General features: G+C 40.9%; 1 protein-coding gene across 1 annotated transcript in view; it reads right to left on the bottom strand.

Annotated features, from left to right (window-relative positions):
• Positions 1-23012, bottom strand: part of PAPPA2 (pappalysin 2) — a 326265-nt gene extending 303253 nt beyond the window's left edge. Inside the window, 1 exon segment of the mRNA XM_027868368.1 lies at positions 22205-23012. Within this exon segment, the coding sequence (XP_027724169.1) occupies positions 22205-23012 (808 nt within the window).
• Positions 23013-25694: the final 2682 nt, after the last annotated feature.

Raw genomic sequence — 25694 nt, 5'->3', positions numbered from 1 at the left:
GAGTGAATAAATTATTTAGACTATTATAAATACCCAAATTAAGTATAAAGGACAATAGAGGAAAGATCCTATCTGCATCCAGAGAAAGAACTGATAAATAGTTGTATAGAATGCATGTGTTTGTCTATGTATACATACACACATAAACACATATATACACACATCTATTTGTGTCTAATGGTAGCCATTTCTAGGGAAGGGTAGAGGGAGGGTAGGAAAAAAGAAATTTACATGATAATTTTGTTGTATATTTGAAAGGAATAGTAAGTTATGCTTAGCAGATCTGCAGTTTTATGTACAATCATCTTTTTATTGTACTATGTTATGGAAATGCTTATTTTATTCCATAAATAGGTGTTAATGTTAAAAAAAAAAAAGAAAGAAGAGTAAATTTGCTTTTTGGGAGGCAACTTTTATTCATTGTTCCTAGTAATGCTTTCTGGGGGTCAAACAGAGCAAGTTGAATCCACATTCCAAATAGCTGTTTTTCAAATAAATACTTGAAGACAGCTATTCATGACCCTGAGTCTTTTCTAATCTAAATATTGAAGTTCCTTCAAGTTATTCTCACATGTGCTGAACTCAAGACGCTACACCTCTCTGATTAATCTCCACTGGTCTTTTCAATGTCCTTCCTAAAAATGTCATCCCCAGAACTAAGCACAATACTCCAGATGTGGAGAAGCAGAATACAATGGTGCTGTTATCTCTTTATTCCTGGAATTCCCAGAAACTATGTCTTCTTTAATGCAGCTATCACACTTTCATACTTGGTAACATTTGATTCAGGAAAGCAAAATGCTACCTTAAAGGCAGCCCACGTCTAATAGGGTGTCTCCCTTATATGTCAAAATCATTCTTTATTCCTTGATTTTTTAAAACTTTTATCATTATTAAATTAATTATTATTATTAATATTATGGGAGGAATAAAAACAGGGAGATGTATACTCCTTAAAAGAGCTTGCCAATATAATGGAATACATTCAATGCAGAGTCCAAATGTAAAATGCAGCTACAGCAGCCCAGTGGATGCTGAATTTGAAGTCAGGAAAACCCGAGTTCAAATCCTACCTTGGACATTAGTTTTGTGTCCCTAGTCAAGTCAACTGACCTCTCTCATCTTCATTTTCCTGATTTGAATAATAAGGGAACTACATTTAATAGCCTTTAAGGGCCTGTCCAGCCCTAAAGTTATGATCCTATGATTATGAAAAGTGATTCTCTATAGATGGTGAGGTCCTTGAAACCTCCTCTGCAGACCACAGGGGATGATTCTAGAATGTTGCAGATCATTCTAAGTGAGATTCAAAAGAGTTTATCCTAACTATTCACACAACTCACACCCAATGAATGAAGACATTTTGCCCATACTATGATATATGATTGGATAAACATAGAGCTTGTCCATCAGTTCATATATGTTAGACATTGTTGATAAATAATGAGCCTAGAACTGAATAGGAAAAAGAGTTGAGGCTTTGTCTTTTGGAGGTCATACAGTGCTTTTGATGACCTCTCCCTAAAAGGTCAATCTTTTCAACAAAAATACTCTTCTGGTAACACTGTATGGTTTCAAGACACTTCCCCCATCATATCCCTCCCACTCCCTAAAAACCAACTTGCCCCTTTTCCTAACTTCCATATGACTGTTGATGGCATCACCATCTTCCAGGATCCCAAGTTTAAAAGCTTAGTCAGTTCCACTTCCAAAACATGCAGTTCATCTGTCCCTTCATCTGCATTCTCTGAGAGACCATTTTAATACAAGCCTTTGTTAATTCTCTCTTGGACTTTTGAAGGAGCCTCATAAATTCAGAGCTAGCATGAATGTTAGATGTCATCTAATCCAACCATATCATTTTACAAATGAGAGAGTTGAGGTCCAGAAAAATTAAGTGACACAGGCAATATGTACGAGGTCTAGGGATCGTGGAAGACACCAGTCAAGAAGCATTTACTGAGAACTTGCTATGTTTCAACCCCTGTGTCAAATCCTGGAGATGCAAAAACAAAAAAACTAAATTGTTTTTTGTGATCAATCACAGCAGGGAAAACGGAACTCATAGGAAGTTGTTTCCTTAGCTACAGTTTGTCACCTCTCAGTTCCATATGGGCAAGGTAACCTCCCTCTGGCCCCCCTGTTAGTACAAGATGTGAGAGTGTGTTCTTTTCCTGGTCTGATCCTCACTGAGTGGTGTAAGGAGTTGTTCACAGAAACTTCCACTCAGAGACTTTGCCCAACAGTGGCTCAGCTCCATATACACCCAAACCGTTAGGTCAAACATGTAGGTTCTTAGCAGGTTGTTTGAATAGTCCTGCCCTGAGTCAATCAGTAGCTTTTCCATATGAAGGATTACTAAGAATTAAGAGGTTTCCATTTAGAATCCTGTTATCACCTCATATTCCTGGCAGCTTTTTCTATAACACTCCTTTTAGGCAAAAGTTTTCTTCTTTCTGTCTGTACATTGGAGAGACCTGAAGGTTTAGTGGTGTTTTGTTTGTTTTTTTGTTTTTCCTCTACTGACATGGATGGGTAGATAGATAGGTGTGGAGAGAGGCTGAAGTTTGTTAAGAGCTGAAATGTTCCTTATGGCCAGTGCTTCTCTATAGAAAAAAAAAATTTCTGAGTAATTTTTAAAATATGAATTTTCTTTTAGGATGTCATTTCAAACACTTTTTTAAAAATCCCCATTGAGAATAGGTGGTATAAAATTTCTCCACTGTCCAATACTCATTGCTGGTCCTGTGACTATAGAATTTCATAACCAGAGGATCAATGGCTACTCACTTTGTTTAGCATAATGACCATCTGAGTGGAGGAGCAGTGGTTGTGTGCTCTGCTGTCTCCCTGCTGAGGTAGAGAGGTGCCTGAGGGCTTGTCCTTTCTTATTTACCTTCCTCCTTTTAACAAAAACAGGAAAATGGTGTGCTCAGAATCCTGTTAATGCTGCACAAAGAACAAATCTCCTGGAGTCAAAGGCAGGCAGTGCAGAAGCAGAGAGAAGGCAGCATGGGAAATCATTCACCATCCATCCAGAAAGAGGCTGTAGTATTTTTTTTCAATCTTGGACTCTTAAATACGATATCCTAATGCACAGCACATGCTGGGCCATAGTGAGACATGTCGGCGCCCAGAGCAGGATGTCAATTCCCTTCTCCTCCCTTAATTACACCATCTCAATTGAGGGGCTCACTTGGGAAGCTCAATCTGTTTGTCCCCTTTCAGTGCCCTCACATGTGACTCTCAGCAGCATTAAGACCTGTTTCTAACATCATCATCACCCCGAAAGACACGGGCTAGGCCATAGAGATGACTTTGATGTACGTCTTAGAAGCTTTGCTTTTTGCATTTCAAATAGATATAGGCGTACTTCAAATTGCGCAGTTGGTGCATTCCTGGAAAACTGTGTATATATTATACATTTTAAAAATAAACTTCCCCATTCTATTTATATCGTGCAGGAGAGGGGTCTGTCACTTAAAGGTAAATGGCAAATAATCCTCTTATAAAGTGGAAAACCCTTTTGTAATGAGTATAACTACTTTGTAATTTACCTACTCCATAAATTCAAGGGGTTTTTTTGTTTATTTGTTTGTTTCAGGGTTTTTTTTTTCCAAATATGGAATTTGATTTCATAATATTAATATTAAATTGCCTGATTTCTCGTTCATATTATTCATTATGCTTGTATCCCTCTTGCTTACTTCATAATAACTAGAACCTTTCAGTTTTACCTTCCACTCTGAAAGTGATTAAAAGTGTTTTCCAGGAGAAGCGGTTTCTAATTAGCTAAGCACCACATTACCACTGTGCAAACAGTACCCAGCATAGTATCTTAACATAGCAAACACTCAATGATAAAACACTTGTTGAATCAATGAATCAATGAGCAAATGGATAAATGAAACACAAATATTGCCTTATTTGGGACCTCAAAGCCAGCATGAACAATTGAGAGGAAATTCAAGAAAAATGTATGCTGGAGTACCACATAAGATGGACAAAAGGTATTCAAAGAATGGAATCCACATACTCTAGGCTGCTGTGTTTGACTTCTATTGCTGGGAAAATTCTAGAATAGAAGATTAAGGAGATGGTGAGTTTTTAATGAATGTCTGTAAACAGAAGAGGTGATCCCAAAGAGCCAGCATGGCTTTATCAAGCATAGGAAATGACCCACTCACTACCTTTAATCCTTTTTTTTGACAATGTTACTAAGCTGATAGGCCAAGCCAATTCTGTAAATAACATCTGCCTAAATTTTAGCAAAGCATTTGATAAAGTCTCTTACACTATTCTTCTAGAAATGCTATAGACAACGGCGTGATGTGGCAGTCAAGAAAACTATGGTAATAAATATTAGGCTTTGCTAAGAGACTCCTAACTTCCAGCAAGAAGAGAGTGACAATTCTTTCTGTACTTGACCTGCTCAGACCACATCTGGAGTATTACATACTGGTTGGAGGGCCACATTTCTGGAAAGACATGCAGAGGAGAGCAACTAGAATGGGGAAGGGCCTTGAATGCATGTCTTAGGATGATAAGTTAGAGGAACTAGGCATGTTTAGCCTGAAGAAGAGAAGACTTGGGCTGGGGAAGGGGAACAGGAGGAATGTGATAGCTGTAGGCAAATATTGGAAGGGGCTGTCATTTGGAAGAAGGATTAGAACTGATCTGCTGGACTCCAGAGGGCATTACTAGGAACAACAGGTAAAAATTACAAATAAGGGCAGCAGAACCCACAAAAAGACAGAGTGAAATAAATTTCCAGCCCAAGACAGCCTGAATGGTTGATCAGAAAGGTATATCGCGCTGGGCTGGGAGAGGAGTGCAGTTTGGCGTGGGCGTGCAGGCCGCAGTGACCCTGAAGCAGGCCTCAGAGGACTGAGTCTCAAGCAGCTGTGGTGGTTTCCAGACTTCTCAATCCATGAATGCCCACAGACAGAGGGGAAATCGAGTGACTGATCAGAGGGGGATTGCTAGTATCTCTCTGTTGGTGCAGGATTCTCTTGCTTTGCCTTGTGCTTGGATCTGGGTTACAGTTCTGGGTAGTGGTCCTAGGGCGAGGAGGAATGACAGTTTGGTGGAGCTTGTAGTGGCTGTGGAGAGGAAACCCTCCTCACAGTTCCAAGACAGAAAAGAGTGCTCATAGACCAGAGTACAGGCCAGAAAAGGAGTAAACACCTCACCCTTGCTCATAGACCAGAGTACAGGCCAGGAAAGGAGTAAACACCTCGCCCTTCCAAGGTGAGAAGAACTTGGAAGAACTGAAAATTTACAGGTCCCTAGAAGTATTTCTGAACACAGCTGCACAAAACCCCTGAAGCTTGGGACAGTGTATTCTCCACACTGGAAACAGACTCCTATCTTAACAAAGAGTTTACAACTCAAGTAATTGGCCAGAATTATGAGCAAGCAGCACAAAAAGAGTCAGACTATATTATCTTACTTTGATGACAAAGAAGATCAAAACATACAACCAGAAGAAGACAACGAAGCCAAAGCTCTTACATCCAAAGCCTCCAAGAAAAATATGAATTGGACCCAGGCCATAGAAGAGCTCAAAAAGGATTTTGAGAAGCAAGTAAGAGAAGTAGAGGAAAAACTGAGAGTGATGCTAAAGAAGACCCAAAAAAATACTGAAGAAAATAACACCTTAAAAAATAGCCTAACCCAAATGGCAAAAGAGGTCCAAAAAGTCAATGAGGAGAATGCCCTTAAAAGCAAACTTAGCCAAATGGAAAAGGAAGTCCAAAAGCTTACTGAAGAAAATACTTCCTTAAAAATTAGAATGGAGAAATTGGAAGAGAGGGACAATTTGAGAAATCAAGGCACTGTAACACTAATCAAAAGGAATGAAAAAATAGAAGAGAATGTGAAATATCCCATTGGAAAAACAACTGACCTGGAAAATAGATCCAGGAGAGAGAAGTTAAAAATTATTGGACTATCTGAAAGCCATGATCAAAAAAAGAGCCTAGACATCATCTTTCAAGAAATTATCAAGGAAAACTGCCCTGATATTTTAGAACCAGAGGGCAAAATAGAAATTGAAAGAATCCACCAATCTCCTCCTGAAAGGGATCCCCAAAGGAAAACTCCTAGGAATGTTGTAGCCAAATTCCAGAGTTCCCAGGTCAAGGAGAAAATATTACAAGCAGCCAGAAAGAAACAATTCAAGTTTTGTGAAAACGCAATCAGGATAACACAAGATTTAGCAGCTTCTACATTAAGGGTCCGGAGGGCATGGAGTATGATATTCCGGAGGGCAAAGGAATTAGGACTACAACCTAGAATCACCTACCCAGCAAAACTGAGTATAATCCTTCAAGGTAAAAAATGGTCATTCAATGAAATAGAGGACTTTCAAGCATTCCTGTGGAAAAGACCAGAGCTGAATAGAAAATTTGACCTTCAAATGCAAGACTCGAGTGAAACATGGAAGAGGTAAACAGGAAAGAGAAATCGTAAGAGACTTATTAGGATTGAACTGTTTACATTACTGCAGGGAAAGATGATATTTGTAACTCATGAGTCCTTTGTCAGTATTAGGGTAGTGGGAGGGAAAAAATTATATGTTTGTATAGATAGATAGATAGAGAACACAGGGTGAGTTGAAGATGAAGGGATATCTGGAAAAAAAATTAAGGGGTGGGAGAAGATTATATTGGGAGAAGGAGAAAGGGAGAAGTGGAATGAGGTAAAATATCTCACATGAAACAGACAAGAAAAGGCTTTTACAGTGGAGGGGAAATGGGGGAAGGTGAGAGGGAATGAGTGAATCTTATTCTCATAGGATTTGGCTTAAGGAGGGAATAACATACACAATGGGGTATAGAAATCTATCTTACTCTACAGGAAAATAAGGGGGGAAGGGGACAAGAAAACAGGGGATTGATAAAGGGGAGGGCAGATTGAGGGAGGGGATAATCAAAAGCAAACACTTCTGAGGAGGGACAGGGTCAAAAAAGAGAATAGAATAAATGGAGGGTAGGATAGGATGAAGGGAAATATATTTAGTTTTTCACAACAGGACTACTATGGAAGTGTTTTGAGTGACTGCATATCTATAACCTGTATCGAGATGCTTGCCTTTTCAATGAGGGTGGGTGGGGAGGGAGGAAGGGAGAAAATTTGTAACCCAAAGTTTTAAAAACACTTGTTAAAAATAAAAAAAAATAAATTGATTGATTAAAATGTAACTAATTCAACAAATAAAAAAATGCAATCTCCTTCAAAAAAATTACAAATAAGCAAAGTTGGGTTTCATATAAAGAAAAAAACTTCCAAATAATTCAAGCTATCCAAAAATGAAATGAGCCACCTTGCGGCAGTAGCACCCTCTCTGTCACAGGCAATCTTCAGGCCACTCAGTAATCTTCCAGTATTCTTCTGTGATCCTATAAGTATCTACAGTCCAGTGTTCAGAGGGGACCCCCAAAGCTGGCTTTTGACACTTTCTCACATACCCTAAGACAGGTTTGACTGCCTCTGCTATGAATAGCACAGAGAAGAATGAAAGAGAAAGGTACTTAAAATGCAATAGAAAATATGCTGGATTTCATAGCCATAGGATCAGGGTTCAAATCCCAGCTCTTGAACTTCCAGCTTGACCTTGGACCACTTCTCTGGACCTCAGTTTTCTCACCTGTAAAGTGAATATATTAAACTAGATGACCTTGGAGGTCCCTTCAATTCTCCCCTGCTTACCATGAAGGTGAGACATAGAGATGCCAAGCAACTACAGAAGAATACAAAAGAGCACAGGGAAAGCTTGATTTTAACCAGAGTGCTCAGGCACTTGAACATTTTTGATTCAATTCAATCCAGCAAATGTTTTGATTCATTTAACTTTCTGGTTAAGCTCAAACTCTTTTTGTGTTTTGAGTCCTGTTGTTGAAAGCCTTTCTAAAATGTTTTAGTCCAAGCACTGTAGCCTGGATATAATTGAACTTGTGAAGACTCAGATGTTCCCAGGTCATCATTCTTAATGTTACCTGTCATATCAGTCTAGATCTTGTCTCATTCCTAAACCCTTTTATATCCACAACCCTTTATAATGACAGAGTTGTGGATATAAAAGAATTTGGGAATAAGACAAGATCTAGATTGATTTGTGAATATATTCCAGCAGTTGGGGCGGGGGAGTCCTACTTGTTTAACTAAATCATTGATTTTATTGTTGATTTTGCCCTTTATTCATCTAGGTAGTTGTTAAAGCACTGGCTGGAGAACTAGAAAGACCTGGACTCAAATCTTGTCTCTGACAAGTACTGGCTGGGTGACACCAAATGTGTCTTTACCCTCAATGTATTAGTTGTTGTATAGTCATGCCCAACTCTCTGTGACCCCATTTGGGGTTTTCTTGGCAAAGATACTAAAGTGGTTTGCCATTTCCTTCTCCAGCTCATTTGACAGATGAGGAACTGAGTCAAACAGGGTTAAGCAACTTGAGCAGGGTCACATAGCTAGTAAGTGTCCAAGACCAGACTTGAACTCAGGAAAATAATTCTTCCCAACTCCAGGCACTTTAGCCACTGTGCCACCTAGCTGTCTCCAATGCACTAAGCAACTGTCTCAGAGTTTAAGTTGCAGACAAGACATAAACCTGTTTTGGTAAGAGCTTTGGTTCCTTGTATGAGATTTCCAATTCCTGATTTTGTGGGCCTCTTGATTACCTCTTAATTCCAGTACTTTTCCTCTGTTCATTATCTCCAATTTATCCTCTATATAGCTTGTTTGTACATACTTGTTTATATGTTTGTCTCTCCCATTAGAATGTGAGCTCCTCGAGAGTATCCTTGAAAGGGATTGTCTTTTGTCTTTCTTTGGATTGCCAGCACTAAGCATAGTGCCCAGCACATAGCAAGAGCTTATTAAGTATTTATTGACTGACTGTACCAATGAAATCACAGTTCCAGTCCCTATTCATTCAACAAACATTTAAGAGATCCTGTTGTCTGTAAGACAGGCTAAGTGCTATTTTTACAGTAATTGTGCTGCAGCATATGACTAGGATCCTGTTTCCTCGAAAGCAGGAGTAGCTTCCCTGGAAAGCATTTGTTGTGATTTGCATTTTTATCCTAAAAATAGAATTCAGAGAATTTCTTGTTAATTCAATTCAATTTATTAAGCATTAACCACTTTCCAGACATTGTGGTTGGGATTGGAGATACAGAGATGAAAAGCAGCACACAATTCCCTAACTCAAGGACTTTTTATGCTATTGGAAAGGACACGTGCAGCCACATATTACAGAATAGAAGGTGATGGGAGGAAAGGAGAAATCCAACTAGTATTCTAGGAAAATTAAAGGAAAGCAAAATCCTTTCAAGTTGGAGATGGAGGGGTAAGCATGAAAGGCTCCAAGGAGGGAGTGCCACCCGAACTGTTTTTTGAGAAAGAAGAGTATGTGAATAGGGAATGATCAGAAGGTGCATTCCAGGTATGAGAAATGACCTTCATGATGTGGAAATGGAAGAGGACAGGGCAAGAGAGGAGAATAGCAAGAAATCCAGTTTGACCCAACCATAGGATACGTAAAGGAGAGAGGCATGAAATAAGCCTGAAGACACAGTTGGGAACCAGATTTGGGAGGCTATTAAATGCTAATCTGAATTTCTATTCTATCCAGTAAGTAACAGCATAGCAACTAGGTCATTGCAGAATCATAGATTTAGAGCTAGGTGGGATTTGGAAGGTCATCAAGTCTAGAGGCTCAGGTTGGTTAAAGGGATTGTGGTCTAAGAGAAAACTTTGCATTGTCCTACTGATCTGCTGAACCTAGATGGAAGCCAAGGTGAAAGGCAAGAAGTAATTCGGATATTTCACATTGTTGTTGAGACATTTCAATCATGTCCAACTCTGTGATCATATTTCAGGGTTTTCTTGGCAAAGATGCTGGAATAGTTTGCCATTTCCTTCTCCAGCTTATTTTACAAATGAGAAACTGAGGCAGATAGAGTTAAGTGACTTGTCCAGGATCACACAGCTAGTCAATTGATACCAAGTCTAGTGCTCTGTCCACTGTGCCACCTAGTTGCCCTAATACTTCACATAACCTCTCCTTCTAACCATAACATTCTGACCTCTCAACTTTCTCAAGAATACATTAGTTTTCCTTTTTTTTTTCTTTCACCAATTTTTTCTCTAGGGACCAAAGAGTCTTGTCCCTCTTCACTTTCCAAAACTCTGGGCTTTAGCAAGCTTCCAAGCAGTAAAACACAATTTTCCCTTTAGAATGTAAACTCCTAAAGTATAGGGATCTTTTCATTCTTTGCATAAACATCCCCAGCACCTAGCATAGGGTCTGATAAATAGTAGGTACTCAATAAATATTTGTTGATTAATTGATTGAAATTAGGCTTATGATTTTAAGTTTCTTGTATTTTCATTTATTGCTTACTTAGGTACTCCTAAGTAGGCTTGCTTTCCAACTTTAATAATAACTGAGCAACTGATAACTCCATATCATTGGTCCTCTTTGAAAACAAAGGATGAACAACAACCAACATTTTAAAAATAATACTAAATGAATAACTGACACATATAATATTGTAATATATCATCTAATTTCATCCTCTATAGTTTTTGTATAGTATTTCTATAGTAACAAGGATATCATTATTTCCTACTTTACAGTCAAGAAATTCAGAGAGGTTAAGTCACTTGCCCACAGCCACATAGCTAGTGTCAAAGGCAGCATCTGAACTCAGGTCTTCTTAACTCAAAATCTAGCATTTGTATGGTGAGAGTCCAATGACTGACTGATTGACTTGACTTTTTTTTTTTTTTGTTAGACTTCTCCCTGGGTGAAACAATTTTTTTATTTGAGTCAGTAGTTCAATCCAAATACACTTTAATTTTTGTTATTGTTGTTCAGTTGTAACTGTCATACCTGACTCTTTGTGACCCCATTTTGGGTTTTTTTTTAGCAAAGATACTGGGGTGGTTCAACATTTCCTTCTCCAGCTCATTTTACAGATGAGGAAACTGAAGCAAACAGGGTTAAGTGACTTTCCCAGGGTCATACAGCTAGCACACCTTAATTAAGACCTTAATTACTTTGTCAAGGTCCCTTAATATTCTGAGATTGAAAGTTCCAGTTACCACCATTGTGTTTAGACTGAGCCACCAATCTCGTTCACCCACTTCTGATTACTATTGGGAAGAACTGAGATCCATTTCCTTGTCAATTCTTGAGTCAGACTTGTAGAGTTGCAGACAATTTCTTTCTGGAAGATGTCAGAGTTGTGAGTATTATTATAAATGAAGAAGCTGGTGACACTTAAATCAGTCACATCCTGAATGACCCTGAGTAACTCATTTATCCTTGGTCTGCCTCAGTTGCTTATGTAAAATGAGGATAATGATAGCACCTACCTCCCAGGGTTGCTATAAGGACCAAAAGAGATCATATCTATAAAGTATTTTCCACATCCTAATGTGCTGTATAACTGCTTGTTGTTGTTGTTGGTTTGTTTGCTGCTGTTGGTATGACCCCTGGGATAACTTTTTCCATGCCCCAGAGCTCAGACACCAATCCTCATACGAGCTACATACCAGGACTTGAAGTTAAGGGATTTTTTAAAAATCCAGATTCTGAACAAAAACTAAAGTATTGTTTCCCTCTTCTGTTTGTTTGGTCTCATCAATAAAGGCATGTGGATAGAAAATAACAGAAGCTAGCTGTGTGTCAAGCACATTCTGAATTAATCAGGCAGAACTACCCCCAAAAGAATAGTAAAGAAATATAAAGGAGAAGAGATGAGGTATAGAAAGCAGAAAGCCAGAGGTGAGAGCCCTGGAGAAGAGCCAACAGTTAGATTTATTGGGAAACTGAGTGTGATTCTCACCTTCCAAAGCTCCCTCACACACCTTTGAGCAATTGTACCCCAAGAACCCCTGCCTTAGTACTGGACTCTGCAGGGTCCTAGTTGGCTCCATCCTCTTCCTTAAACACTGGGGAGCCATCAAGATGTAAGCAGGTTTTTACAAGTTTCCAGCTGGTGGGGCCACTTACATCTACCCTACGTCCATTCAATCCATAAACTCCTCTCCGGAAGTAATAGACAATGCCCTAAGACAGGTTACATAACAGTGAATGACTAGCCAGGCATGGTAGCATATGCCTCCAATCCCTCCTGCTGCTGCTGCTGCTCAGGAGCCCGTGGCTGGTAGATCCTTCCAGCTCAGGAATTCTGAGCTTCAGTAAGTATAAAGCTGACCTTGGGGCTGAATTGCAGCATATGTTGAGCCCTTTGAAGTGGAGGGCCTAAGGAGGGGCAAAACCAGTCCAGGTTTGAAAAAAAATAGGGTAGGTTCAAGCTCCCGTGATGATCAGTGCAGGGATCAGGCTTGTACTTTCAGCCTCAGCAAGATAGGGAGACCCAGGCTCAAAACAAAACAAAAACATAGATATAAACTTGAATGTCTAAAGAGTGAGGGAGGTGATTTGGTGAGGAGGTTAAGACAAAAAGGCAAGAAGGGCATGTGACTGGCATAGGCACTGAGAGATTAAAAGAGATGCTAGGATTATAGGATCATGTCCATGGCTTTTTCTCACGAATAGCTCTATTTCCAGACTCCTGGGCCCTCTTTCCCTGCCTCCTCTTCTTCCTCCTAGTTCCACCTTTCAGAAGACTGACAAACTCCAAAGTCCCAGAGTTAACACCTGTGTGCCAGACATCTAAATACTGAACAAACTAGGCTGCAGAGGCAGCTGCAAGAAGGCCAAGCATAGAGGCGGAATCCAGAAGAGAGATCTCATGGCACAATTAAGGAAACAATTCTGGTTTTATTTTTCCCTCCTCCCCTCTTCTCCCTTCTCTTTTTCCTTTCAAAGATGCTGCTACATCAAAATCTGACCCTGTACTAATTCTGAGAAGCTAAGTGTTCTCCGTATGGATGTCACTTGGTGCTCATCCAGGTGAAAAGTAATATGGAGAGTTTAATATTAGATAAAAGGTTTTCAAAAACCCTCTTCAGTGCACTGGAGAGAAAGTTTGGGAAGAGAAGAGAGCTTTTTAGGGTGCCACATAAAGAGATAAGAGATGTCACAGTTAGGGGAACTTGGAGAGAGAAAAGCAATCATGCCAACCAGTAAAGCTTAACAACCTTGGGCTCTTCACCTATTTAATCAACACATCAAGTAGTAGAAATATAAATTTAAATCATCTAGGCTGCCCACAGGGAGACACCAGTGAAGCTTGTTCCTCCCAGTCCATATCGTGGCCCCTCTCAGAGTCAGCAATCATTGCATCAAGCAGTGAAGTTTACCTGCTCCCATTGAGATTCTGTCCTCAGTCGTACTCCTGAGTACAGTTTATGGTTAGCAAAAACTGAAGTAAAAACAAAACAGAACCCAGAGCCCTGAAGAGATTTGGTAGGCAGAAGTGACCTCTTGGCCTCTTTGATCTCTTCCTGGTCCAGAGTTTTGACCCAATGTTCCTCTGACCCCACTGAGGAAGCCCCAGCTTCCAGAAATCTCCTTTTACCCAAGCGCTTACCTACAAAATTCCTCAAGTAATCCAACCCTGGCATGAACCTGAGTTTTTTTTATTTCCACTACTCTAGGGAAGCTGGAAACGGAGGAGAGGGTGTTCCTTGCTTTCCACCACATGGTTTGATTATAAATTTTTGTAGATGACCATCATCTTCTATTCTCCCTCCTCATTAATTTAGTCCTGAAAGGTGTTTGGTTTTTTGTTTTTTTCACCTGCTAAAACTTAAGAAGTTATAAATGAAGAGAGTCATAAACTGCAAAACAACATAATATGTAAATGCCATCTGTTATTCAGAGATTTGACATAGGTGAATGGGGATGGCACTGGACTGGGAATTCAGAGACCTCTGTTTGAGTCATCGCTCTGATGCTATCTGGGAGACATCAATCAAGTCACTCCTGGGTCTGTTTCCTCACCTGTTCAATGGAGATAAGGAAGCTTGTACAATCAATGTCATAAGGTTTTTGTGAGGAAACCACCATAGAAATCTGGGCTATTAAGGTGACCACTTGTCATACTACAGATGTGAACATACCAAATCCAGAGCAAATCCAATTGTCCTACCTTAATAACTTGCATGTCCTACCTGTCAGCAGTAGGCAAATGAATGAAGTTCATCACAAGGTCTGGTCACTTGCTCATTAAGTGAAGAGTCTTCCACTTTCAAGGTTCCTTTGCTCCCTTTTATCTTCAAGCAAAGGTCAACGTGGGATGTGCCCATCCTTTTCTCATATAATTTTCAAAGAACTCTCTATCTGCAAAGTTTGTTTGTTTGTTTGTTTAGACATGATGCATTTAAACTAGTTATGAGAACACTCTGACTTCAGATGGTTAAAACTCTAGAACAGATAAATGTGAAGAGAGATAGAGGACAGAAATCTCCTTTTCTGAAGATCTTTAAGAACAGGATAGAGCTGGATCCTTCCGCCATCTATCCTGGCAGACTCAGAACTGATGACTCTCTACTCCAAGTGTCCTCCAGACTATGCTTCCATAATAACAAGACCCTCTAATGACTTACAACATTTCTTCTGTGATGCTCTATATTTTAAATGAGTGACGTTAACATCCTACACCTTGAGATACTGGAACAGAAGTTGTTAAGACAGTAGAATGAATAATCATAGTAGCTTTCCTAAACTGTGATACAAAACATCCTGGATTTGGAGGGTGACTAGAACCCAGGTTCAAATCCCATCTCTCACTGACTAGCTGACTGACACTGGCAACTCATTTAACCTCTAAGAGCCACAGCTGTGTGTCACTTATCCTTGTCCGCCTCAGTTTTTTCATCTATAAAATGGGCATAAAGAACCTTAAAGTGCTATATAAGTGCCAGTTATTATTATCCTATAGCATTTCCTTAAGGTGGTGCCTTCTACTGATCATCTCCTAATTAGGCTGCACATGTCTTACTTGTACGTAGTGGTTTGCATGTTGCCCCTCCCTTTAGACTATGAGAGCAGGGATTTGTTTTTGTTCTTTTTGCTTTTATTTGTATCCTCAGAACTTTGCTTAGTGCCTGGGGCATAGTAAGTATTTAATAAAAGCTTGAAAAAAAGCTATTGATATGCACTAAATTTTTACAGGTATTTCTGCCTAAAGGAATAGACCATATCAATTTCCAGGGTCCTGTCAGTCATTTATTTTTATTAAAGATTCCTTTTCTCCTCATTTATGCCTATAATTTTCCCCTAGACTTGTGATTTTTATCCATTTAGGGAAATTCCTGGTGAGGAAACTCTTTATCAATACAAATAAGTGATAGCTCTCCAAGTTTTGTTTTAAAGTTGCCTGGGCACAGAGAGTTTAATTGATTTGCCCAAGGTCAAACAGCCAGTACGTGACTGATGCAGGATTTGATCCAAGGCCTTTATGGATTTAAGGATGGTTCTCTATCCACTATATTATGCTGCCTTTTTGATATCCTGTGGAAAAACTTTAGCAGCGAACCAAATGATTTCCATTTTACAGATCTGGAAATAGAAGACCTTACTTCCTCCACCCCTCTCCACACAAATATACAACCATTTAAAACAAACAAACAAACAAACGAAAAAACCCTGGGTTGGTGACTTAATCTATCTAATAAAAAAATATAGACTAATGACAAAGCTTGGGCTAAAAAAAGGACTTTCAGGCCAACACTTCATTTATTTTTATAAACCACTTCTAACTGTTGGGATGCCTAGACCAGTGGCATCAAACTCAAATAAAAATAGGGTCCACAAAATTCCTTCAAGGATCAAATTAACTTAGACAACCATATATTAACATTATCTATGCATTAATTCATTGTTATCTAATATTTCGCAGTTATATTTTAATCTGGTTTGTGCTGCGGTGGCAGTATGAGCCATGTGGCCTACAAGCCATGTGCTTGAAGCCTCTGGTCTAGACTACTTGGGGCTATCTTCTAAAGCCCTGTAGCAGGGATGCTTGATAGCAGTAACTAATGCATCCTTGTTTCTCCCATTGTACGTTACTCATAATGGTTGTTTTTAATAACTATTTATTGTATGGAACACAGTAGGCCATCCAATTGGATGGCTTAGTGAGGTCCCACAATCAGCTCACCAGGGTCAGCCCATGGCCGTGGCTGAGCGCTGAGAAAATGGTACAATTTAACTACATAGAGGAAAGAAAAGTTGTAACAAGGTTTCTGTAGGTAAACCTCTGGAAGAATCATTAGGTGGCTCAGTGGAAAGAATGTGGGGCCTGGAGTCAGGAAGACCCGAGTTCAAATTTGGCCTCAGACACTTACTGGCCAAGTGAGTCACTTAACCACTGTTTGCCTTAATCCATTGGAGAAGGAAATGGCAAACCACTCTGGTATCTTTGCCAAGAAAACTCCATGGACAGTATGGTTTCCATAGTCTTAAAGATTTGGATATGACTGAACAGCAACAACAACACAGTAGGCACTTAATAAATGCTTACTGATTGAAAAGTATTGAGTAAATATGGGGGAGTAGAAAGAACATTGGACTGGGAGTCAAGAGATTTGAATTCTGGGCCAGGGTTTACCACTAACTAGCTATATGATCTTTGGTCAGTCGCTTGTCTAGGCCTCATCTTCCTGATGAATAAAACAAAGATCTCTTTCAACCCGGCAATTCTACAATGCCATGAGGAAAGAAATCTAGGTTAATATCTTAGTTTTGCCATGAACCTCTTTGGAACTTGGGGAATCCATGTAACTTCATTTAACATTTGAAATCTGTGAGGGACAGTAGGGAACCATGAATGTGTAAATGAGAAGAAGGGAAGGAAAATGTGGGAGAATAAAAGGGATGGAAGGAAAATAGGGTCGTTCAAGAATCAAGAAATTAATTCAAGAAATCCAAACTTTGGAATGAAAGCTTCAGAGAAATGGTTTAAATTTAGTTCAAGGCCAGGACTTTCTAAGGTGAATTCTCCTCAGTGGCCCACCTAAAATGATATCCTGGCATCAGGCTAGTTGTTAGTGAGCAGGCAGGCATCCTGTAAGTGACCAACCTGCTCAGTAGGGCTTTCAATGAATCAGAGCAGAGCAGGGCACTGAGCCTGGCTCCCCTTTTCCAAATCTGATTTTTTTCCTGTTGCTTTGAAGATTGAACCTTCAAATTTATAAGAATACAAGTCATTCCCCAATTGATAAATGATCAAAGGATATGAACAGGCAGTTTTCAGATGAAAAAATTAAAGCTATCTATGGCAATATGAAAAAAAATGCTCTAAATCAATATCAATTAGAGAAATGCAAAATAAAACAACTCTGAGGCACCACCTCACACCTATCAGGTTGGCTAATATGACAGAAAAGGAAAATAATAGATGTTGGAGATGTGGGAAAGTTGGGACACTAATGCATCGTGGGTGGAATTGTGAACGGATCTAACCATTCTGGAGAGCAATTTGGAACTATGCCCGAAGGGCAATCAATCTAGCAATACCACTTCTAGGGCTATATCCGAAAGAGATCATAAAAAAGGGAAAAGGACCTACATTACAAAAATATTTATGGTAGCTCTTTTTTGTAGTAGCAAAGAATTGGAAATTGCAGGGATGCCCATCAATTGGGGAATAGCTGAATAAGCTGTGGCATATGAATGTAATGGAATACTATTGTGCTATACAAAATGATGAGCAGTTGGATTTCAGAAAAAAAACTGGAAAGACTTACATGAACTGATGCTGAGTGAAGTGAGCAGAACCAGGAGAACATTGTACACAGTAACAGCAATATTATATGATAATCAGCTATGATTGCTTCTCAGCAACACAATGATCCAAGACAATTCCAAAAGACTCATGATAGAAAATGTTATCCACATCCAGAGAAAGAACTATGGAGTCTGAATGCAGATGGAAGAGTACTATTTTCACTTTTCTTTGTTTTGTTTTGGTTTTTTTGCGGCTTTCTCCTTTTGTTCTGTTTCTTCTTTCACAACATGACTAATGTGGAAGTATGTTTACATGATTGCACATGTATAATCTATATCAGATTGCTGTCTTGGGGAGGGGGAGGGGAGAAGGGAGGGAGGAAGAAAAAAATTTGAAATTCAAAATCTTATTAAAAATGAATGTTGAAAACTATCTTTACATATAATTGGAATAAAAAATACTATTTACAAAAAAAAATTAGCACTCCTCAGAAGAGGCATTAGGTTTGTTCTGCTTAACCCTGGGGACAGAACTAATAACAAGTCAAGACTTGTTGGTTTGATATATAATGAAAAAAATTCCTAACAATTCTGTTACAAGGTAGAATGGACTGACATCATTGAAGATCTTGAAACAGAGGCTATATGGGACTATTTGTCAGGGGTTTGTAGAGGACATCAGGCATGGCCTCTAAGATGCCATCCAGTTCTGAGATTTGAAGACTTGGATTCTGGTTTGGAAGCTAAGCCACGTTCTAGTCCTCTCCCATGGAACGTCAGAAACTCTCAGGGCCTGGGATGTGTGAATCACAGAATGAATCAAAAGTCCTCATCCCTAAATAAAACAACACTGTAAGATACACGGGGGAGGGGGGAGGGAAGGGGTGGAGGCAGAGGGGAGCTTGTGTAATTAATAAATGTGTATATGTACTTTTTTTTCTCACAAGTAGCTAAATGTGCGGTATTCCAGCCAGCCACAACCCAAGGATGTCACCTTCACCAGTCACCATGGTGCTGTGATGTAAACTGCCTGGAGTTTCCCATCCCCACCTCCCCCAGGTAGGACTATTTACACCCCTAGGAAGAACCAAGCATTCAAAGGCAGCAGTCCAAACTAGGTGCAGACCCAAACTGACATTTCCCCCGACAGGATTTGTGGGCTGTTGCCAGTCACCCTGTGCATGAAGCAACACTGCCACCTAGTGTCACACACAGGAAGTATTCCCAAAGGCCCTGCCTCTCTTGGGGTTCCCTTCTCCAGGGGCTAGTGAGACCCGGTGGGCAAGTAAAATATGCCATGTGTTCCAGAGAGTACTGGTTGTTGTGAGGGTACTTTGGGACTGAAGAGTGGAGGGCTGTGGAATAAAGCATTAGGAGTAATATGGTCTGCTCACCACTCTTTGCTTTAAGGCTGGCTTAGGACTGGATGGTGTTTCTCTAGCAGAACTCTGGATAGGGTAGGGTGAGAAGTGTATGGCAGGTTTTGTGGAAAGATAGTAAAGGAGTCAAGTATAAGCCTATATTGTCCATGGAGAAGGCTCGTAGTTTTCATGATTCTCCACCAAAAGAGCCATAGCTAAATGAGGCTCTATAGAGCAGAGAAAGCTGGAGTAGAAAGGAATCTGAGAGTGGGAAAGGGCCCTATTGACTGACTAGTTCTAGCTTGTCATCTAGATGAATCTAGGAGCAGCATCTAGTTGCTGACTTTATTTAGGTCGTACTGTTTTTAGCCCTCTTGGGAGCCTGGTTGGCAATGCCCAAGGGTAAATATCCAGCATCAGCTCCCACCTGTCCAATGGAATCCATACCATTGTTCTACATGTCAACTTTTTAAAAAATGTTTAATGAATAAGCCCATTAAACAGAATTAGATAGAAAGTGGGAAAATATGAGAATGGTTTTTGTTTCCTGTTGATGGGGGTTTTTTCTCTCCTTCCATCCTTTTAGGAAGAGGATAGGGAAGAGGAGAGACCTAAAATGGAAAGTCAGTTTGCCGCAGGGGCAGCTGGCCTTTTCCAGCTTGATCAGTTGAGGTAAGAAACCTCACAGGGTAACCTGCCTAATGATAAAAAGGGGAGAAGGGAATTTGTGGCCAATTTTGGACAACCAGCGGATTTAGAAACTTCAGATAAGTACTTTCAAGAAGGATCTGAAAGCCATGAGAAAATGGATTGGTGCCCAAGCCCATATACAACCAAATAGAAAAGGTGAGAGGACCAAAATCTCAGCTATCACTCCTCAAAGAGAATCTGAGAGGACACCTAAGGGCTGGTGGCAGGTAGCAAGGCATTGCCTTTCTCCAGGGCAAGGTATTAAAAATGTAGAGCAGCTCACATGTCTGTAGTGCTCCAAGGTTCCCAGAACACTTTCTAAGTGTGGTGGGCTCTGAGAGTTTCCTCTTTGTAATTTTTTTGGATTCCTCTCTGCTTTTACTCAGCCAGGGAATTGGTCCCAGGTCCCCTTTTCCTGCTACTGCAAGAGCAAAGTTACTGTTCTTGGGTCGAAGTGCAAGAGAGCAGTCTCTCTGGCAGAAGAGGAGGCAGTGAGAAGGGGAAAGCTGTAACACAGCCAGCCCTGATCAGAGAATCATCTTACTGTATTATTTCATTGTCTTGGCACCAGAAGAAGGATTCCCCCTCTTTCCCCCCACCTTCCCCAACCTCCAGCCCATCCTGCCTTCCCTCCCCAACATCCAAAAAGGAAAGGAGCAGAGAGGGAAGAATAAAAATTATATTGGTCATCTTCTGAAAATCCCACTCCCCAATGCTGCCATTGCAATCAAAACAGGAGAGGGAGAAGAGGAATAGCAGCAGGAATGAGTGTCCTAGCATTTACCTAGGTGATCGAGAAAGTCTAGCTCAACTCCCCTTTCCTGCAGATTGCAAACTTGTCCTTGACATTACAGCTCCCCCCAACTATAGAAGAAGCTATGGCCCTTTAAGTAGTTGCCTGTCCAAATAGTTCATTGGTTTGGGGGTTCCGTTCTCAATCTGTCTTCTGACTCACTCAGTGAGCTTGGACAAGCACTCACACTTCTTAGAACTAGAGAAATATTGAATGTTATAGGACTGAGTAGTAGAGTGGAAAGGACACTAGTGGGATTTGAAGTCAAGAGATCTGCATTCAAATCCCAGCTATGCTACTCACTAGCTTTGTGACACTGGGCAAGTTACTTAACTTCTCTGGGCCTCAGTTTCCTCATCTTTAAAATGGGTCTGCACTTCTGCGATTCTTTCTGGCTCTGAATTTCATGAATTGATCATCTAGTTCAACTCTCTCATCTTATACTGAAGGAAACTGAAGCCAAGACTAAGGTCACACAGCTAATACATTTTGTTGCCTCAGTTTTCCCATCTGTGACACAGTAATACCTAATCCTTCCTTCCTGATTCAGAGACCTCCCTATTGCAAAGTGTCACTAGTTCAGATCATCAAGTATTTATTGTCTACCATGCAGCCAGGATCATTCTGAGGATTATGGTCCTATTTTTTTTTAGTTATAAAATAGAAAGTGGTAAAGCATCAAGCTAATTTTTCATTCAAAGTACTCTAGATGCCCTTCCTCCCACTCACCTATTTAGCAGGTAGTATTTGTAAAATGTGGAGCTATGCATATATTTCCCACACCCCACATATAGAACCTCATTTTACAACTGGGAGGAATGGGAGGATAGGATCCCACCCATTTGACAGAAGAAGAAACTGATACTCAGACAAGTTTGCTTAAAGTCACACAGTTAGTGGTAGAGACAAGACTAGGATCCAGTTAACTTATTCCAGGTGTGTGCTCTTTTCACTCAGGTCTGCTGTCTGTACTCTAGTCACATTGTGCTTGGGAGGTGAAGAAGGTTTCCCTGAATCTGGGGACAGATACTTCCTCTGCCAAGGTCCATTGGTCCATCTCCAATATCCCTGCCATGCCCTGGGTGCAGCTCCTGGGTGCAGAGAAGTTCCTATAGTCCCTCTGTCTTTGAAGGCTGTCAGCTCCCCACCCCATCTCTTATCAGTCTTGCCACCAGGAGCCAAAGAATGTCCTATCTCTCTAGAAAAAGACAAGAGAATTTAGTGAAAAAGTCTGGTATGGGAAAGGAACTTTTAGAAAAGAATTGGGGAAACCCAATGGATTAAAGCAAGTACAGCTGTATCACTGCCATAGAGATCGTTAGATATGTGGTTCATCTTGTGTAAAAAGAATAAAAACCCTCCCCACCTACCTACCTCCAACCTCCATTCTTAGCTTTTGTTGTATTTTATCTCCCTCTCCTCTCCCCTGACCATTCCTCCAGCTACATAGGATTTGGAGTTGGAATCAACCTTAGAAATCATCTAGTCCATTTCCCTCATTTTATATATCAGGAAACTGAGGCCCAGAGATGGCTAAGTGACTTTCTCAGGGTCATATAGCTCTTAAGCCAGGATTTGCACCCAGGTCCCCTGACTCCAAAACCAGCTTTCTTTGCACTCTCCCACCTTGTTCAATCAGCACCTGAGCAGGGCAAGTGCCCAGTTAGCCGAGGTCTTAGAACCGTGGAAAAGCAGAGGGTCTCTTACCTGCTATAATGGCTGGGTTGTTCTGCCCTCCCTCTGGTCTTACCCAGGCTTCAATCGTGAATGCTTCCCGGGGAGTCTCAACCATCACCTCTGGGCGAACCAATAGCTGTTCCCGCCTCCCAGAGAAGTACAGGATAGGCATCCCTTCTTGGGAGTTAAAGGTTGCTCCTCCCCAGCTGGGGTTTTCCCCCAAGTTCTCTGCATTGTTGTCCTGTGCCTGTCTCCGATGTCTGACCCTCACTTCCCCCTTTCTTTGGGATTGTGGTTCTGGTCCTTGTGGGTGTGAGGGGGCTTCAGTGCCGACAGCAGCTCCTTCTGCAGTCCCAGACTCACTCAGAGACTCCAAGAAGCCTTGACCCCCAAAGTGAATGTCATCAGATTGCTCACTAGGATTGTCCCCCATCTGTGGGGCAAGAATGCCCCGACCTCGACTCCTGCTCAGTAGTGTGGGTATACTCCTTGCTCGACTTTGAGTTTCATCTCGATGAAAATTATCTGTAACCCTTGCCTCAGTGCCAGGCTTACTATTTCCTACAGAGGGGCTTCTCGGTTTCCTGATGGGGTAGGGATGCAAGTAGTCCACTCTTCTGCTAGGGTAAACCCCAAAGAGATGATGCAGGGGAGCAGTTCGGGGTCTTCGGGCCCTAGTCCCCAGCCTGCAAGGTTCTCCTTCTGCTGACACCTGGTTCAGCTGCCCCCTGAGGACCAAGGACTGCTTATGTTCCCAGCCCAGGTCCCAGTCTGCCACGCTGAACACTCCACCAGTCAGAACCACAACTGTCATTCCCAGGACCGTTAAGCCCAGCATACCTCCCCTGGCTCATCCACAGAACTGCAAGCTAATATAGGGGGAGGAGGTGTCACACCAGAATAGGGATGGGGAGTGAGACAGCTAATGAAAGCACTGTAGTCACTTGAATTGGGACAGCTGCTCTTTCAGGACATGAAACTTCCACCAAGGCTCTCCTTCGTCCTAACCTGCAGCCTGATGCTTCCTTCACCTTCCAATTTGGCTTTCTGCCCCCCACCCCCACCCCCCACCCACTGTGTGTGATCTTCCACACTCTTTCTCCTTAATCTTCCTCCTCTTTCCCTCCTCCAGTCCTTACAGAATGAAGCTAATTTCTCTCTGGTTCCTTTGAATTTCCTGCTCAGGGAAAAAAGCTCAGGTTTCTTTCTTTCGACCGCACCTCTTCTCAATGCTGCTAGATGAGGGAAGCATGGGCATTTTCTTCTGAGCCAAATTCTCTCAGACACACATTTACAGACACACAGACACACATATCACTCCCTACCTGGGCTCCTTTTACAAACTTTTCTCCCTTCAACTCATCTCTCTTCTCTTTTCCTTACAAAGTTATCCTGTATTTTGCACACGCACACACACACACACACACACACACCACCCTCCCTACTATAAAGTAAAATTGCTAGAAGGACTTATAGGTACACACACACACACACAGAGCTATAATGCTTGCTCTCTAAACATACACAAAGAGTCTAGAAACACAAAATTCAGACTAGTACTTAACTTTCACTATGCCAGCTTGTCCTTTCTCAATCAGATCTCCAATCAGCTCCCAGGTTGCCTTTTCCCTTCAGTTGGGTGCTTGGGGGTGTTTGTTGTTATTTTTGTCCCCTTCCAACTTGTTGGTCTGTTGATAGCTTGGTTAAAGTTCTCCTTTCAAGTGCCAGTCTGATGTTAGGAATCACCTTATTGGTTTAAAAGCTCTGTGGTTCACTTCATCTTCTTATGGGCTCCTGGAAAGATGGGGGTAAAAGATAAAAAGAGAAGAGAAGGATGCATTTCAGGGAACCTGCTCTGTCCTGGTCTCTCTTTTCCTCTTCCTTTCTTTCTGCCTGTAATTATCTTCTTGTTTGTTTCATTTAAAGACAATGATGTCAAAGCTAATAAGTTCAGTGCATCACTCCACCTACTCTCTGTCCCCTCCTCCCTCCTGAAAATCTCCCCACCTCATACAGACACTGGGGAGAAAGAGCCTAACCACATGCTCCTCTTGGTTCCCCCCAGGAAACATCTTGGGCTTTTTCCTTCAGCAGGCTCAGCCTACACAATCAATATCAAACAATCAATAGTGTTTGGGAACTCTTCTCTCTCTCTCTCTCCCCTTCTCTCTCTCTCTCTCTCTCTCTCTCTCTCTCTCTCTCTCACACACACACACGCACACACACACACACACACCTGATCTCCTAGCTGTTGCATGTAAGTCCACACTAGTCAGCTTGGAACCATTTATATCCCTGTTAATCTCATCATTAATACGTCAAGAACCTCTTGTATCTATCATTACTATCTAAGCTTATTATGTTTCTTTCTCATTGCAGTGATTACCAGGGACTCGAAAGGGACCCTGAGTCCATTTTACAGTGGACACTAAGGAAAAGGAAGTATATATATATACACACACACACATATATATTTTGTAGGTATATGTATATGTACATATATGTATACACATATATATTTGTGTAGGTGTATATATACATATATACACATATACATATATACACATACATACATATATGTATGCATGTATATATGAAATAAGTGAGAAATTTTATATAAATCTCAACTGCATTCATTCTCCTTCTGTCTCTCTCTCTCTCTCTCCCTCTCTCATTATCTAAATCTGAAATTACTGAAAGGCACCATATGCCAAGTGAGCAGATCAACAAATAAAATTTAAAAATACAGAAATCCGATAGCTCATAAATAGGACAGGTGAAATGATGGACATATAGACCCAAAGGAAAAAAAAAATAAGTCACATGAATACAACAGTGGAGCACACAACATACTCCCACCCCACCCCCAAAAATGCCTAATCAGTTATATTGTTAAACTGATCTCAGGCAATATCTCACTATGCCTATTATATTCCCCACTGACATACAAGACAGATATACTGGTTCTGAATGATCAACTACTGTGAAGATGTTTGAAAACAGGTAGAAAACTGCATTGGGTGCATGGCTTTGCAAAGAGAAAAATCCCTCAACCATTTAAAATCTTTGCCTGTGTTTCACTCACACACACACACACACAAACACACTTTAAAGTAGAGCCATCTTCTTTCTTGTGTTTTGGGCCCTCCCACCCTCTCTCATTCTCCTGAACCCCTATCTTAAAACTGTGATTTCATTTGTCTATGAACATGTTCTGCACTGAGCTCCCTCCTCTTTCACATGTCCTGTTTCCCTGAGCAGCCAGCCAGCCACAGAACACTCAAAACCAAGTTCCCAGAGTGCATATCAATCCAAGCACAAGGTGACTACAGAAGAGATCTTCAACATCCTATTCTTTTGTCTTTTATGTATTACCACCTCTCCTCCCCCATACCCATGCTACAATCAGCTTTCTTGCTGAAACTTCTTAGTAATAAAAATTGTTGTTGTATGAAGGAAAAAAAGAGAAAGGGAAGGAAGGAAGGAAGGAAGGAAGGAAGGAAGGAAGGAAGGAAGGAAG

This window comes from Vombatus ursinus, unplaced genomic scaffold, assembly GCF_900497805.2.
Source record: "Vombatus ursinus unplaced genomic scaffold, bare-nosed wombat genome assembly UNPS02014789.1, whole genome shotgun sequence".
NCBI classification, from domain to species: Eukaryota; Metazoa; Chordata; class Mammalia; order Diprotodontia; family Vombatidae; genus Vombatus; species Vombatus ursinus.
The sequence above is the reverse complement of the archived record's forward strand: the minus strand, read 5'-3'. Positions and strand labels throughout refer to the sequence as shown.